Source organism: Porcisia hertigi, chromosome 36, assembly GCF_017918235.1.
Source record: "Porcisia hertigi strain C119 chromosome 36, whole genome shotgun sequence".
NCBI classification, from domain to species: Eukaryota; Euglenozoa; class Kinetoplastea; order Trypanosomatida; family Trypanosomatidae; genus Porcisia; species Porcisia hertigi.
In genome coordinates, this window is record NC_090595.1 from 1,141,804 (window position 1) to 1,157,919 (window position 16,116).

A 16,116-nucleotide genomic window follows, 5' to 3' on the forward strand; every position below is an offset into this window, starting at 1 on the left:
GATTATTGGTCGATTGATCATGCATCACGCGTCCGTCGCACAAAAGCACACACACAGACACACACACACACACACACACACGCACACGCACACGCACACACACACACACACGCACACGCACCAGCAGCACACTCACGGGCACGACTCGGGCAAGCGCGGGCAGATCCAGTGGGCTGTCAGATTTCAAGGACTAGAGGTTGCATCTCATGACGGCGCACGACAGCAAGCTGGCGCGCAGCGTAGTCGGATATATGCTTGTTCTCATTGATCATCAGACGCCTGAAGAATGGTTTGTGGTAGAGAAATGTAGAGAGGCAGGTGTCCTATAATCCCCAGTTCAGGGGGTTCGGTATACGTGTGGGTACCAGATGTTCACCTCAGGAGGAAGAGGTGAGATGGGATATCCGCTCTGTCCGTGTGAAGGTGGTTTATGTCGGCATGGGAAGCAAAGGAGGGGGAGGAGGGGGTGCAAGGAGAGTGTCCAAAAGCAGGGAGGAGGAGATGCAGAGAATGGGGGGATAAGACATATGATTGACGATTGGACACGACGGGGGAAGAGGGGGGGGGAGAGAATACACCAGTGGGGGAGAACCGGGTGTTTGTGGAGCAGGGAAAGAAAGTGTTTTTTTTTGTCAGTATCGAAGGTGATTGCGTAACTCATCAGCTTCAATGAGTAGAGGTGGTGAGGTGCTCCAGCTGTGCCAACGAAGGGTTGGTCGGTTCTGGAGGTGACCATCTCGGAGAGGTGCTGCTGCGGACTTCAGGAGGAGGAGCGGCCGCAATAGCGAACATCATGTAATGTAGCTGGGCTTGTTTTAGGATGGATGCTGTTGTCCAGAGGGGGTGGGGGGATCTGTGCGTTTTCTTCTTCGAATTAGAGATGATTAGTCGTTTTCATGCGAAGGCACGCCGAAGAAAGTAGCGCTTCCTGGACGCCGGTCTCTAGATTGGTGAAAGGTGAACTGAAGTGGCGCGAAGCCAGGCCAGGTGGCACACGAACGAGCAGTTCGGTAGCAAAAGAACTCCGCCAAACGAAAACGGGGAAGAACAGAACGAGCGGGGATGAGTAAGTAAGTGAGGTATAAAAATCAGCGTTGCCCAGACGGAGGATGACCTTCACTATTCTCCCGCCACCTCCCCCTACTTCGCCTCGTGTCCCACCCCACCCTCACGTTAGATCCCCGCGTTTCCCCGCTGATTGGGTGGAGCCGTCCGCCCTCGTTTTTTTTTCTCCGTCTCCCTTCTCCTCCACAGCGCATATCATGCCTTTGTCAGCACCTCACGAGTCTTCTTGTAAAAGAGGAAAGGGGGCTTTCTTGGACACCACCAACGTCTTGTGCTCGTGCGAGTAGTAACCACGCACATACCCCCGCGCAATGAGTTTTGCGATCCAAAGAGCCATGCGGTCCTCATCCATCACACTCTCCGCGAAGCGGGGCTCAGAGACTGGTGTTACAGACTCGTCGTTTCGTGAGCGTTTCTTGGAGTCTATAGACGACTTGTCATTCTGCACTTCTTTGGTGGTGATGAAGGTGTACGCAGCCAGCAAAGTTGGAACGGTAATGCGGCTGTTGTCTACCTCGGGTATAGCTGACATGGCTGCGTGCACACGGGCGACGACCATCAGATAACAGAGGATTTTGGCCTGCTGCAGAATTAGATACACGCCGCGGCGATGGAACGTCGAGGCGTGGTTGTCGAGAGCGGCAGAGAAGCGCACCGGATCGCCGCGCTCAATGGCTGAGACCAACGAGCCGAACAGGCGCGGGAGCAGATCCTCGTCAGCGCGCAGAATCTCATCCGGAATGCAACGCCCATTGGCTACGCCGGCCACAGAAAGGAAAAACCGCACCCTCTCCTTATTGAGGCGCTGTGGTTCATTGCCGAACCCTGCGGGAGGTAACAGCGTGTAAGCGGCCCGCAAAATGCGGTGGGCCTCGTCCAGCTTCCGCTCGTACAAGTGCATGCGTCCTTGATAGTAGCGATAAGTCACCACCTCCGATACCATGTGCCGCGATGGGTGTAAAATGGAGCGCGCCGGCTCATGGGTTGACTCAGCGACCCTTTCTGCGTGTTCCACGGCGCCCAATAGCACAGCGCACTGGTGGGTGTTATAGCGCTGAAATAAAATGATGAGGAGACCGTTTACCAGGGAAAGGGCTCCACGACGGCGCGAGTGCTCAGGGGCCTCGTCTGCGTCCACAGACTGGAGTGCAACCAAGAGTTTGCGCCATGTGCGTATGATCTGCCCTATTGAATCGTCGATGGCGCTGCCACTCGCATGACGGGCGACTTGCGGAATGCGATGAACCAGGTACAGCAGCACAAGGGTGTCCCAGCCGACAGTGCCAGGAGTGTTACTGTCCACTCGCGGTGGATAGTGATCACGGTTCATGGAGTGGGACTCTTGAAAAGACTCGAAGGCATAAAGAAGCCCTTTCAGAAGCGTTGTCTGTAAACTCTGCTCCAGCTGCCTATCCGTTACGTTGTTGCCCTGGATGGTCTGACTCGCGGAGGTGGCTGGCTGAGACGAGGACGAGCAGAGCGAAGTAGAATCCCGCAAGATGCACTTGCGTGTGGAACGCTGGTATTGCGTCAGGGCACCCGTGATGGCGACGCGCACCACCAGCTCGCGACAGGACGCACGCTCTGCCTCGTTGAGGGCCTCCACAGCGGGCGTTGGCTTCCTCACTCGAGTAAGTCGAAGAGTCTGTGCGTGCTGGTGTAAGTATCGTGTGCAGGCCTGCTCCAGGGAAGAGTGCGCCATTTTAATTAGATTGTGCATAGTCTGAGCAGAATCATTCTTGATCTGTACTGGAATGCCCTGCTCTGCCTTGGCGATGGCATCCTTCAAGATGATTCCGTTTCGCGAGCAAATGCCGGCTGCTGCCACCTCCAGCCACGTGGCATCGATAAAGAAGTACTGATGCTCCATTGAGAGCCAACGAATGATCTAGTTCAATGGCGCGAAAGACTGTTAAGAAAAATATGAATATATATACATATATATATATATATACATATATATATTTATATACACGCACACAATAAAAAAGTAGTCGTAGACAAGGAGGAGGGGGCGGGGAATGGGGAATGGGGACACAGATCCGGAAAGTGTCGCGGCGCTGTTGTCAGTGTCTTGTGCTTTTCCTCTGTATTCCAAGTTGAGGTACAGGTAAGCCAAGGTACTCGATACGTTATATATATATCAAGAGAGGGGAGAAGAGGATATGTGAACAAATATAAACTGGAAGGGAGCCAAAGACACATGAAGAGAGGAGAAAAGGTACACCCTTGTGGTGGAGGGAGCCACTAGACCACCATCGATGAGACCTTACCTGGCAGAGGCTCTGTCGACGTGTCCACAACGCAGACCTGGAGAGCACCCCCAAGCACCGTACAGAGAGGAGGAAGAAGGTCACCTGACACATTTGCCACGAGACTAGAGCCGGGGTGGGGGGGGATCTGCACAGCTACAGTCCTTCACTCTTGTGATGGCGGCCATTACCTCCCCTTTGTCCGTGGAGTGAGCGGCTAAGAGAAAAGTGAAAGGGCAACGAAAGCCTGGACACACACACAACACATCAGCGTCCAAAACGGTGCACTCGCGCACCCTTCGCGACCCCACCCGTGAGGACGAACTGGATTACTCAATTTATAAGCAGAAAGGGCAAGACAGAAGCAGATGGGCGAATGGAGAGAAGAAAAACCCAGGGACAGCGTCGCCCTCCAGCCTCCATACGCCATCCTTCCCTGTCAACACCGCTCCAGCAGCACGCACCAGTTCTCCTTATCGTAGTACGATTTCCTTATGACGACGGGAATCGAGCCTGCTATGTCATCGTTCATCGCGTCCTTGCACAGCTGTTCGAGTTCTCCCTCAGCAAAAAAGTGATAGTAGCGGCGGAACACCTGCTGTTCATGATCATATTTCTGGTGTCGCTCCCACCGCACGAGGGCATCACCGGTTTCTGGGTCGACCAAACGCTTGGCGTGGTCTCGCTGCTCAAGTGCCCAGACATAGATGAGCACACGCCCACCAGCGGGCCGCACAAGCCGAAGAAGCTCACGCACTGCTAGCCTCCGCCGCTCCCGGCTCGCGTAGTGGTGGATCACTGCGATGCTGATCGCAGCATCAAAGAGACCGCCCCGAAATGGGCACCGTAGAGCGTCGCTCCGCAGCGTATCCGTTCGTGGGAGCTCCTCAGCCGACACAGGTGCCGCAACCGCCTCTGCCTCGTTCTTTGTACGCCTGCCACGAAGACTGCGACGCCGTTGCTCCTGATTCAGGTTTGGGTCAACCAGCTGACGTTGCGCAGAGCGCAGAAGCTCCTCGCTGTAGTCGATACCCACAACGTAGCGATGTGCGGGTGCAAAGGAGACAAGATGCGGAGACAGCTGCCTTTCTACCTGCTGCTGCTGCGACTCCAGGGCGAGAGCAGCGACTGATGTGCTCAGGGGGCCTGAAGGGGTAGACAGAGCGAGTCGCTGTGCTGCCGCAAAGTACTTACCATTTCCGCAGCCGACATCCGCCACAAAAGAAAAGGGCGGCAGGCTCTCCAAGAAGGCACCAACCTGTGGCCATGCCTTGTATCGCGTGCTAGAAAAGTGGTCAGCGATAGCGCTGTAGACGCTGTGTACGTGTTCGCGCTCGTAGGCAGTGGCATCAATACATGAGCTAGGTAAAACGGGTACGGGCTCCGCTTCCGCGCTCACACCAGTTTCTACTCGAGACCTCTTCGTGTTGAGTGGTGCCGCGAGGCCAGAGGGGCTATTCGGCATCTGCTGGGCGACAGACGGGGGTGCATTCACCGGGTAAACGATGCGAATACGCGTGCGAAACGCACCGATCAATTGAGCGGTACGAGGCTCCCTCTGTGGCACGGCACTTCTGCCCAGGGTGTCGCAGGGGAGCGGGAGAGGGGAGGGGAGGGGGGTGCACCGGGACGTGGCGTTGTGTGGAAAAAAAAAGAGGAAAGGGAGGAGAGAGTAAATCGTGATCCATGCTCTAATCATATCGCCTCACCAAACATCTGGACAGGGCAATGCAGCGAATCCACAGCTAGAAACATTGAAAATGGGGTATGCGCGGTGCTTTTTGGTGTGCACCCCACCTCCCCCAAGCATACCACTTACCACAGTAATGAACACCGCTCACGTACCTGGCACGCCTGCACGAACATCCGTTGGTTTACCAAGTATGGAACGCAACTCGGCCTCTCTCTCTACATACATACGGGGTATGACACACCCACATCCCTTTTTTTGGGGGGGGGATTTCTTACGGTTGACGATGCCGTCCGCCGTATGTACGCCGTCATGGATGGCGGCCTTCAACGCGCGAGTCGATCGCAAGGCGATACAGAGCAAAACTCAGAAGGGGCGAACAAGCCTATCTGGAGTGTGCTGCTGCCGCTGTGAAAAGAACGAGTTGAACAGCAGAGATTCTCCCTCAAAGAGAAAGGAAGGAAGCAGCAATTTGCTTTTACAGCTTCCCGGGGTGCATCGGGTCTCCCTCAGGATGTACAAGAGAAGAAAATAGAGGGCGAAACAGCCAAAAGGCTACGCTAGGGGGTGGGGGAAATGCCGATTCGCTTCACCTACCACGCCCGCTGGGCTCTTGATACATCGCCTTCGCACAAGCCGTCCCACCAAGACACTCGTGTGCGTTCGCCGTGCGACAATGCTGCTGCTGCTCAATATATTCCACCTTACTCACACGAAGCACCTGCTGTTCGCTTGTCGCTGCTGCTCCCCCACACCCCAGCGCCGTTGCCATTTTGGTAGACCAGCTCCACAGTGACCTTGACAATGCACTCAGCTAGGCCCCCAACGTCCACTCACCGCCCAAACAATGTGATTTGACGCTCCATCTACCGCCGCTCTCACGAAAAACGAACGGCACCTGGGGCTCCAGATGGTGAAGTTTGCCTGCTCACGGATCCTTACGACGACGCGATGCAACAGAATCTGTGCATGCTGCCACGCGACCAATTCATTATCAGCGGATGTGCACGCGGAGTCAATGTAACTGCTGTAGTGGTCGGGTTGTCTGTCGTGCACCACATCCGTGCGAGTCTTTGTCGGGGTGCTTGCGTAGGGCGCCGTTTAAGCCACAGTGCAAAATAGAGGGTCACCAAAACTGGCAGAGCGCGCAACGAAAGGCAAAAAAAAAGAGACACACACACACACACAGCGGCTGAGATGTTGGACCAGTGATGGAATGTCAACCCGCCGTGTTCCACTTGTAGTGAATATATATAATGCATAACTCTTCTCTAGGAGCAGCACCGTGTGAAGCGAAGAGAGAGGTGCCGTCTAATCGATTGAAAAATCGCAAAAGTTTTCTTTGCACCTTCCGTAGGTGCGCGGGTACGCCAACGGGCTGCGCTCGTTTGCCGTGCGCACGTCCACACTGGAGAAAAGTGGCGTGGCGTCGCTACTTGACCACGGCTCGTCCGCGGGGCACCGTCCTGCTGCCGTTTTCCCAAGGTGCTGGCAACTTCTAGTGAGGCAAGGTCACTAGTAGAGACGTCGCGAAGCAAAAAAAAAGGCCAGAATGGTGCAAGCGCTGCTGATGTGTAAGACTCGGCAGGCAAAGTACTTTCCTCAATCGGCGCAGCTCAGGTTTCGTGAGCAGCACGCTTGCCGGAGTAAACAGCGTACATTTTGTTTCACAGAACACATTCCAGATCATTCGACATCTCCTCCACGAGCAGAGAACCCTCATGTTCTCTCTCTGGTCGGTGCACACCATGCATTGCAAGAGACATATCGTGGTGAGGGATGTTGACAAGACGTTGTCCACGAGAGTAAGTACAGAGGAAATCACGGGTAGGGAAGGGGGGAGGGGGCGTATCAAGGAAGTCAGCGGCAACCTGATGGACCAAAAAAAAAAACTGAGCCCTAAAAGTTGTTCTGCATCAGCTCCTGTAAGATCTCCGTACTCCATCTCCACCACGCCCTGTCCCTGGACGCATTTCCCTTTGTACCCTCACGCGAACCGGAAGACAACGATGGGTCAAATATAGATGGGATAAACTTGTCATGTCACTCCGCGCTTTCGGTCTTTTTCCAACACGTCGGAAGCGCCAGTCCCACTACCGCGTCGATCCAGCGGCCTCCTCCTCCTGACTCCGACCAGTCCAGTGAACAACTGACTGTAGTCGCGCAAGGGGTGCTGAGCTCCACAGCGTAGAGTTCGACAAGGAAAGCGAGCCCGAGGACGCAGCTGCAGAGCTGCCGGCGCTTCTTCAAATCGTTGGTACCGCAATCGTCCCGAGGACCCTGAGAGGCATTGCGTTCACCTGCTGTGTAACTGGTACCGCATCCACTCTGCCTCGGCGTCTTGAGAGCTTCACACACCATCGAAAAAAAAACATAGGACAATGAGACGCGGGAAGGGGGGTTGCTAAAATACTCTACCAGAGCACAGGGACCCCCGGACTGGTGGCGTCAGACATCGCTTTGGGGGGAGTGGGAAGGGGAGGGGGGGAGAGCATGAATGAATTCGGAGGGGAGAAAAAGGAGGGTGGAAAGAGGATGAGGGTGCTCTCTCGACCTCAGTCTTTTGCCTGCGTGAGAAAACAAATACACAGTTGTGGGTGTGTGATGGAATACGAGCGGGGGAGGGGGGGACGGTATAAACGTTCAGAGATGGTTGTGTGCGTGTGTGCGCTCCTGATTTGGCGGACTCTCTGGTGCACCGGACGGCAAAGTATCGCACTGCCCATCGCTCTGTGCCGACAACAAGAGGTGAGAAGGGAGATCTTTTCCCTGCACGGTAGCACTTGAGGGAATGCATGGAAAGATGGTAGTGCAGAGAAGCAAAAGAGACTGGGGCGCCAAACCAAACGTGCTCTGAGACAGTGGGAAGGCAATGTCTCTGGTAGAATATCAAAAGAAAAAAGTCTCCGTCAAATGTGCATTGCCATAGCCCCCGCTTCTCTTGTTGTGGGGAAAGGAAAGGGGAGTTTGTCATTGAGACATCTCTGTGGCGTTGGTAAGTTTTTTTTTTGGGAGGGGGGAAGGGGGGGAGGGTCAATTCACTCATCAAAGACCGCTGAGAAATATTGACAGCACTCCCATCTCACAGCAGATGTGTGTGCGAGGAAACTTTCCTTAACGTAAGTGCCTCTCCCTTTTTTTCTCCTCACCCAAGTCGAGAGCGTTCAGCAAATTATGAAGATTCCCTAAATCCACTTCCATACATACGCACACACACACACATTCTTCTCACCCACCAACATTGACCGATAAACGCAACCATCTTTTCCTCTTCCCGTATCGTGGAAACGCACAAATAAAAAAATAAACTCATGATTCGGCATCAGTTGCTCGTATTGAATGTTCATCTTCGCACTTCAGGTCGCCTTGGCTCCGCGCTATATATACACGGGACGCTCAACCCACCGCCCGCGTACGCCGAACCCCCACACACATCTCTGGAGGGAAGAGAACAAACGACAGAAAGGGGTCAGATAAAAAAAAAGAGACAAAAAGCTCACCTTCATATCGATGCTTCTCCTCTAATTGAGCACCAACATCGCATCTCCAACATTGCTAGCCTCTCACCACCCCTCTCTACCTCACCCCCTTGCACGCGCGTGTAGGTGTTCTTCTTAGAGGGGTGCTCGGTGGCATTGGGGGCAGAAAAACTGCGAGCACAAGAACTGAAGTACCTCCTCTTTGCGAGCATGTGTGTGTGTGGAATTCCAATCATCAATAAGCCACAAGAACATGTAGAGTGCATAAATGAAAAGAAAAAGTAACCAGTCCACCACTCGAATGCTTGGCGTATGTTTTGCTGTGGTGATGGGGAACGGTAATGCTAATGGTCATTTCTGCTCCTATGTTTTTTCGCCCCACATCCAGTCGCCTATCAGTTTTTTTGTTGTGGTTGTTGTTGTTGTTGGCGGTCTTGATTTTCTTTTTACCCTTTTTCTCTGAACAGGGTGAGTACGAACAAGTGGAAGGTGCGTGCATCGAGCAAACTCGCAACAGCGCATCCATACCGAGAAGAGCCTCCAGACACACAGCGAGAAGGACGATGGCACGAGGATAGGATGACGACCACACGACTCTTTAAAAATATCTTTCTTGATTGCAAAACCACTGAATTTAGCATCGAGACCTTCACTTAAGCGCAAGCGTATACATTGTAGGGTGTGTACTCCCTGACCCCGTCCTTTCTGAAGCGCCGCCTGTGCATTTGCTGCACCATTATGACCACCCTCCAAAGCAATACGTGCTCCTCCCCTGCATGTGCACACAAAGAAAGATGAAGGGAGTAGGTGGGGATGCGAGTATGAAGTAATCCTGTCCGATACAGCAGCACCAGTTGAGGCACAGAAAAAGGAACGCTACTAGGGAAAAAAAAAACTACTCTCTCGACGCAGCTTATAAACACACATGTGAAAGTACACAGAGGAGAAGAAAAAAGATGAAATGAGGGCGGGGGGGGGGGGGGTAAACACACACAGAGAAAAGAGTGAGTGGAAAAGGGAGGGAAAAAAAGACAGACAAACGTTAGAAACAAACAAAATATATATTTCAATAAATAATCGTACTAGAAAAAAAAAAGGGAGAAGGGGAAGAAAAAGATCAAAACGATGAATTCTTTTGAAGTTTGGTAGGGGGCCCATACACACAAATCTCTCCATATCCCCCCTTCCTTCCCCCTCATTGCCAACCATTCATCCCCAGCAAACGGGGGTGGACAACAAAAACGAAGAACATCGCCCGTCACCTTTTTCCCTTTCGACTGCGGCTACACAGAACGCCTTTCGCACCTTCCTTCTGCTGTTCATACAAATAACTGCAGACTCACACACATTCTCCACATCAAAACCTATTAACGGCAACCTAATCCAATCAACAGCGGTGGAGAGAAAGAGACGCGTGGGAAAGGGGGAGGGGGGAGAGGGGTGGGTCGGAAGAGAAGGGGGGCATCACATCACCTCTTTCCATCGTGGTCAATTCGGCTGGTGGGGTCTCCCCCCGCCACTCGCCCCTCTTACAACAGGAGTGACAACGGGTTCTCAATGGTATCGTGGAAGCCCTGGAACCACTTAGCGCCGAGCGCACCATCGACGATGCGGTGGTCGAAGGATGCCGTAAAGCTCACGACACTCTCTACCTTTCCGGTCATCTCAAACTCTCCTGTTTCCTCATTCTTTACGATCGCAGCACGCGGCTTGGAGGAGCCAATGGCAAGAATCATCGCCTGTGGGGGGTTGATGATAGCCGTGAAACCGGGGATGCCTGTGGCACCGAGGTTTGATACAGAGCACGTCCCACCCTGGAACTCGCTGGGCTGCAGCGTACCCTCACGCGCCTTCTTCGCCAGCGCCTTCATCTCCTGCGAGATTTCTACGAGACCTTTCGCCTGTGCGTTGCGGATGATCGGAGTAATGAGACCAGTCGGCGTAGCCACAGCTACCGAGACATCGACAGTGGCGTACTGGCGGATGAAGTCGCCCTGCCAAGAGGAATTCACCTCTGGAACCAAGGTGTTAGCGCGCGCTACCGCCTTGATGATGTAATCGTTGATGGTGATCTTGTACTGGCCGTTGCCCTTCGCGTTCAGCTGCTTGATGAGGGCCATCATGTTGTCGACACGGCAGTCGTCAAAGAGGTAGTAGTGTGGAATTTCCTGGTTCTTGGACTGGTGCAGACGCTTCGCAATGACTGAACGCATCGTCGTCACCGGAATGTCGGTGAAGTTTTCGTTCGCTGGCGCCGTGCCCTTGGTAACGGCGGGCTTCGCGGGGGCAGGCGACGCAACAGCAGCAGCTTTGATCGGTGCTGCAGCAGAAGGAGCGGCAACAGCGGATCCAGTAGCCCCGCTCGCCACAGCAGCAACCACATCTTTGGACGTGATGCGACCTACACCACCACCAGTGCCCTGGATGCCACTCAGCGACACATTCTTTTCAGCCGCCACTTTGCGAGCGTACGGTGAAGCCTTCACGCGGTCAGCAGATGCCGTCGCAGGAGCAGCAACGGTAGCAGCTGCGGCAACAGCAGGGGAAGCAGCAGCCTCCTCGGCAGCCCCAGCCGGCGCCTCCTCACCCTCCGGCTTCCAGTTCTTGACTTCGTCGGAGTTGACGCCCCCCACCTCATCCACAATGAGGCACACCGTTTGACCCACGTTTACCTCCGCGCCGATAGGAGCGATGACACGGGCAAAGAAGCCCTCCTCGGTAGCATTATCATAGGTCACGACTGCCTTGTCAGTTTCGATGCTGCAGAAGGTGTCGCCGGTGCGAACGGCGTCGCCGGGCTTCTTGGACCACTCCGTGATCTTACCCTTTTCCATCGTGGGGGATAGAGCGGGCATGGGAATCGGGGTGATGGTGAGGAAACGAAGTGTGGCCAACGTGGCCAGCTTCGGGGCGGCACGGCAGCGGAACATGGCGAGCAGACCAATGTGTTGCGTGGGCGAGCGTGGTGGTGGACAGATGAAAAGGGGGGAGTTAGAACAGTCTGCAAACTGCTCTGTTGTTGTTGTTGTTGTTGTTGTTCGTTTACTGTTTGTTTTTTTTTTTGTGAAGAGGGCAAAAACAAAAATTGGGGAGAGAACAAAAAATTCGTCAATACGGGGGGGTCTAAAGGGGGGGGGGGGCTGAGTCTCTCCGAGTAATTATGAGCCAAAAAAAAAAGATGGAAAGGTCCTAGAAATGAGGTCTTCAATTTGTGTTTGCTTTTTCTCCCTCCAACGGAGTAACTGCGCATACACACACACACACACACACACACGTGCCAGCAGAGATGTAGAGCAGAGGAAGCAAATGCCATGAGGAAAAAAAAGCAACCGAAGCGAAAGGAGGAGGAAGGAATGGTAAAGAGGAGAACAGAACCACGAGGAAACAAGCACGGAGAAAGATTGAACAGCCATGAGCGGCGATCTCGCTGTAAGGGAACTACATAACACGTCAAAGATGCGGTACAGCCCACTTTTTTTCTCTTTTCTGCCCCAAGCGAGCCTCCCTCGAAGAGTGAAGTACTGCGTATCCATTTTTTGGTTAGCCTCTACCCATCATTTGTTGAAAACGCACGTGGTCGCACACACCTCACAGGACTGGATGCAACGCTGCAAGGGGGAGGGAGGCAACGTGCGCCTGTGGCCTCCAACCAGTCCGCTCAGAGCGTGGTATGGTACCTCCGACTCGACAAATATTCGGGATATAATACGCGTCTCAACTTCCCCATTTGAAAAAATATGACTCATCTAGAAGACGAGAGCAACAGACGTTGAGATGCACACGTCGTATCATAGCCGAGAAAGAGATCCATGAGGAAAAGGAAAGAGCGGTGGAAGAAACACCTACAGGGCGGGGGCGTTCCCTACATACCCGCTGGAGCACCAACGGGTACAATGCAGGACTGTGCACACACTTTAGCCCCCATCGATATCGGCGGCAGCGGGATGATGATGGGGGGGGGGGGGGGGTATTCAAGAATTTCTTTTCTCAAGGCACACAGTGCCGAACATATGCAAGGCAACTGCTGAAGAAGCCCCTGGGAAATGGATAAGGGGCAGCAGCCGTGTAGTCTCTCTGCCGAGAAGTATTCAAAGAACCTGGTCCTTCACCTCTGCGTGTCGCCGCACCCTACTCCTCCCCAGAAGTTTCGAGATGTCAAGCCTCTCCCCCCCCCTCGTGCCGATCCAACTCAAACACACTGCTTTCATTTATCGCATCAAATACCACATCTTTGGTAGCCGAACTGAGCACCACTCCCCCTCCAATGCAGACGCCTACAAATTACAGACAGCGGATTATCACCACCAACATCCCTCGCCTCCCCCTCCCCACCCCTTCCTATTTTTTTTTCACTTGTGCGGAATCAAATTTCAGTTGTGCTCGGATGCTCCGGTGTTCGCCCTCGCCATGTTGAGCAAAAACTCCTTCACTTTCCGGCGCTGCCCAGAAAAGTTACCAACGATGAGGAGGTGCGCGTTCAGCGTCTCTTGCTGCTCCTCTGGTATCCCGGCCATGGTCAAGGATGGCGCTAGATTGGGAAAGAACTTCACATAAAGCTCGCTAATCCCGTACGCGACGTTCTCACGTTCACGCGGCGGTAGCTCGCCAGCTGGCGTCAGGGTTACATATGAGACCAGCCGCGAGTACACCACCACACGCACCTCGGCCAAGGCCGCCTCCACCTCCGGTAAGACGGAGGTGTCTGTGGTGAGGCTAGCAATCGATATGAGAAAGTACTGTGTCGCGCGGCGGTCAGCGCCGCTTTCAAAGATGCTTATCGCCACCTCTGCCGTTGCGAAGAGGAGCGCCTTGTCGCGCTTCCATGAGTGGCTATCCAGCACATGACTGCGCATAAACGTGATCACGTCCTTTGCGTAGAAGAGCCATTGCTTCGACTCAATCACATCATCACGCGTGTCGCGTGTGTTTGCCTTCGTAGCCCGCTGCTGATGTACCTGCTCCTTGCGTTGATTAAAAAAATGGTAGAGGATGTGAAAAATGTGAATCAGCAACGTCGGGTGCTCCTTGCCGATCGGCAGCAGGCATTTAACGGTGAGAGAGCGCATAACCTGCGTGGGCATCGGAGCACCAGTCGTGAAGGCAGTGATGACCTCACCAAACCGCTCCGCTGGAAAAATGGTGCTCAGCTCTCCAAAGACCTGGTACAGATCCACCCGAATGTTCAACAGCGCGCTGCGGGCGCTGCGAACGGCGCCGACCATATGCGCATCACTCCTGCGTGTATGACCAGGCAGAAAAAGATCTCTCTCCCCTGCGTCCTGATCAAGAATGCTGCGATACTGAAACGGAAGATTGCTCGGTTGCATACTGTGAACGCTTAAGAGCAGCTTCCCGATCAGTGGAAACAGTTGCGTTGCTTTCTCCACCACGTAGGGCGTCCTCTGAGAACGACGGAAAACGGCGGCGATCGTGTTCACGCATCCCTGCAGAACGCCCCTGGCGTCCTTGTCGTCTGGCGTAGCCCCGCACATGACGTGATTGAAAGAATCCTGATCCTTCAGAGCTGGAGAATCGGCCAAAATATTCACTAACGGGTTCACAATCTTCTGCAAGTAGGCGTCTGAATCGTGCGCAGGCAGAGTAGCCGCGAGCGCGATAAGTGCCTCGTGCAGGAGACTGCGCTCCATTCCGCTCGCGCGCATCAGCATCGGCTCCAGCTGTTTCATCAGGGAAAAAATTCGTGGTGCAAAGCGACGGCTGTGATCGACACACATTTGCACCAGAAGCGTGTGCGCCCGGCGCCGTGCCGCCAAGATATCGAGGTCCTCGGTGTGGCGGCTACCCTCGTCGCCGATAGAGTTCAGAAGGATGTTGATGGACCCCTCCCATATATTCATGTCATCTCCGTCACACACCTTCCAGAAATGAGAGATCATGTTAAAATAGAGAGGTCGGAGCACCGCATCAGAGGGCTCGTGGGCCAGCAACACCGGCACACACGCGCTGACGCACACGGATGAGGACTCAAAAGCAGCTGAGAGGCAATCCATCATAAAGTGGGTGACCTCCCAGTAGATGAAGGTTAGGCTACTCTGCTGCACAAAGTTTCTGCAGGTGCGGGGGTCTTCTGAAGTGCCTCGGGGGTCAGGCAGGTCGCCTAGTAAGCTCAGCAGATACTGGTTCGTGCGTTCTGGATGCATGCGAGCTAGCTGAGTCAATATCTTGCTTGCACCTCGCCGAAAGTCAGCAAAGACCTCGTCGAACAGCTGCTCGAAACCAAACTGCTCTCGAGAGAGCTCTTGCCCCTCCTGGTTCTGACCTCGCACGGGGTGGCATAAGTTCTTGGGAAGCAGCATGCGCAACCCGTTGTAGATTTCAATCACATCCACACGGCGAAGCACTTCCTCTCCTAGGCGCTCCATCAGTTGCACCACCCCATGCCCGAACAGAATGCTGGGTATGGAAAAGACCGACACGAAGCTCTGCACCAGTAGTGTCCCCTCCAGCTGCACAAAGTCCTTGGGAAGTTCCAATGCCAAGTTGAGGATTTCATCCAAGGCCGCTATATCACGCGCGGCAACTAGTGCGGGTATATTCTGCAAGACAGTGGTGAGCAATACGCGCAGGACGGCCGCTTTGTCGGCATCGTTGGCGGTGTAGGAGCGCAGCAGAGCGGTGGTGCAGTTTAGGACCGGGTGCTTTGCCGGCACCCATCGCAGTAGTACTTCCATCGTTACTGGTAGGTTTTGCTCTCGCCAGACGGAAAACGGTAGCTGAGGTGCGAGGACACCAATCATGCTACACGCAGCCTCAACGCAGCGCTCGACGTCGGGCCCTATTGCCGTGGATTGCTCACCGCCAGAGGCAGTGTAGTACATGTACAAACCCATGGTGGCGGCATTCAGCAGATGGCTCCCTTGCCTCAGCGTGCTGCGTTTCAGCCCCCCAATAAACTCACGCGGGACACGATCAAAATCTGGGTCCACAAGCGCCAGCGTCATCTCGCCCAGAAGAAGCATCCGACGCGGTTGCGACTCGATCTCCGTGCAAAGAGACTCCAGTACTTGCACTACCAGGTTGTCGCCTGAGTAGATTACACACTCAATGAGAAGCTCCATGAGGGCCGCGCGCAACAAAGGCCCTAAGGTCGGCTCATTGCAATACCAAGATAGCAAACCCATCACGGGCAGCTGTCCGGGCTGTAGCAGGCGACGCTTGAGAGCGTGCTGTAGCAAAACCGCACCGTAGGCCTGAACAGCAACGCCCTCGTTCGGCGTCTTAAGAAGTCCTACACCGATCTGCACCACATCTGCAGCTGGCAAAGCGTTCTCCCATTGCAGCAGTTGGAGGGTGCATTCTTTTCTGCGGACATTGTTAGTGCTCGTGTACACCTCACGCAGTAAATTGATCGCATCCGCCAGCGACATGTTGAGGGATGAATAGACTGTACGGCGCAACGGTAGCGCAAGCTAAGTTGACCACCTCAGAAACGATACTTCCAGTTGTCTCCCCCCTTTTTTTCTGTTATCCTGACGATGTGCGCTTGACTGCCTGGAGAACTTCAACTTCGCCCCCGCACCTCCTCCTTCGAGCGCGTGCAGCTCCTCAGGAAAAAAAAAATCAGAGAGCTCTCTGGGCTTCGATGGTTACGCGTGGAGTAATAAAGGAA

The 16,116-nt window shown here is 54.1% G+C and overlaps 4 protein-coding genes across 4 annotated transcripts; all 4 read right to left on the reverse strand.

Moving 5' to 3' along the window:
* Positions 1-1,279: 1,279 nt before the first annotated feature.
* Positions 1,280-2,935, reverse strand: JKF63_00263 (uncharacterized protein; the record flags this gene model as incomplete). Its single annotated transcript, XM_067896315.1, has 1 exon — positions 1,280-2,935. The coding sequence occupies one exon, from the start codon at positions 2,933-2,935 to the stop codon at positions 1,280-1,282; it is 1,656 nt and encodes a 551-aa protein (XP_067752472.1).
* Positions 2,936-3,756: 821 nt separating this feature from the next.
* JKF63_00264 (uncharacterized protein) lies at positions 3,757-4,782 on the reverse strand (the record flags this gene model as incomplete). Its single annotated transcript, XM_067896316.1, has 1 exon — positions 3,757-4,782. One exon carries the CDS (start codon positions 4,780-4,782, stop codon positions 3,757-3,759), a length of 1,026 nt encoding a protein of 341 aa, XP_067752473.1.
* Positions 4,783-10,015: 5,233 nt separating this feature from the next.
* JKF63_00265 (uncharacterized protein) lies at positions 10,016-11,416 on the reverse strand (the record flags this gene model as incomplete). The annotated part of the gene is made up of 1 exon (XM_067896317.1): positions 10,016-11,416. The coding sequence occupies one exon, from the start codon at positions 11,414-11,416 to the stop codon at positions 10,016-10,018; it is 1,401 nt and encodes a 466-aa protein (XP_067752474.1).
* Positions 11,417-12,856: 1,440 nt separating this feature from the next.
* On the reverse strand, positions 12,857-15,874 carry JKF63_00266 (uncharacterized protein; the record flags this gene model as incomplete). The annotated part of the gene is made up of 1 exon (XM_067896318.1): positions 12,857-15,874. One exon carries the CDS (start codon positions 15,872-15,874, stop codon positions 12,857-12,859), a length of 3,018 nt encoding a protein of 1,005 aa, XP_067752475.1.
* Positions 15,875-16,116: the final 242 nt, after the last annotated feature.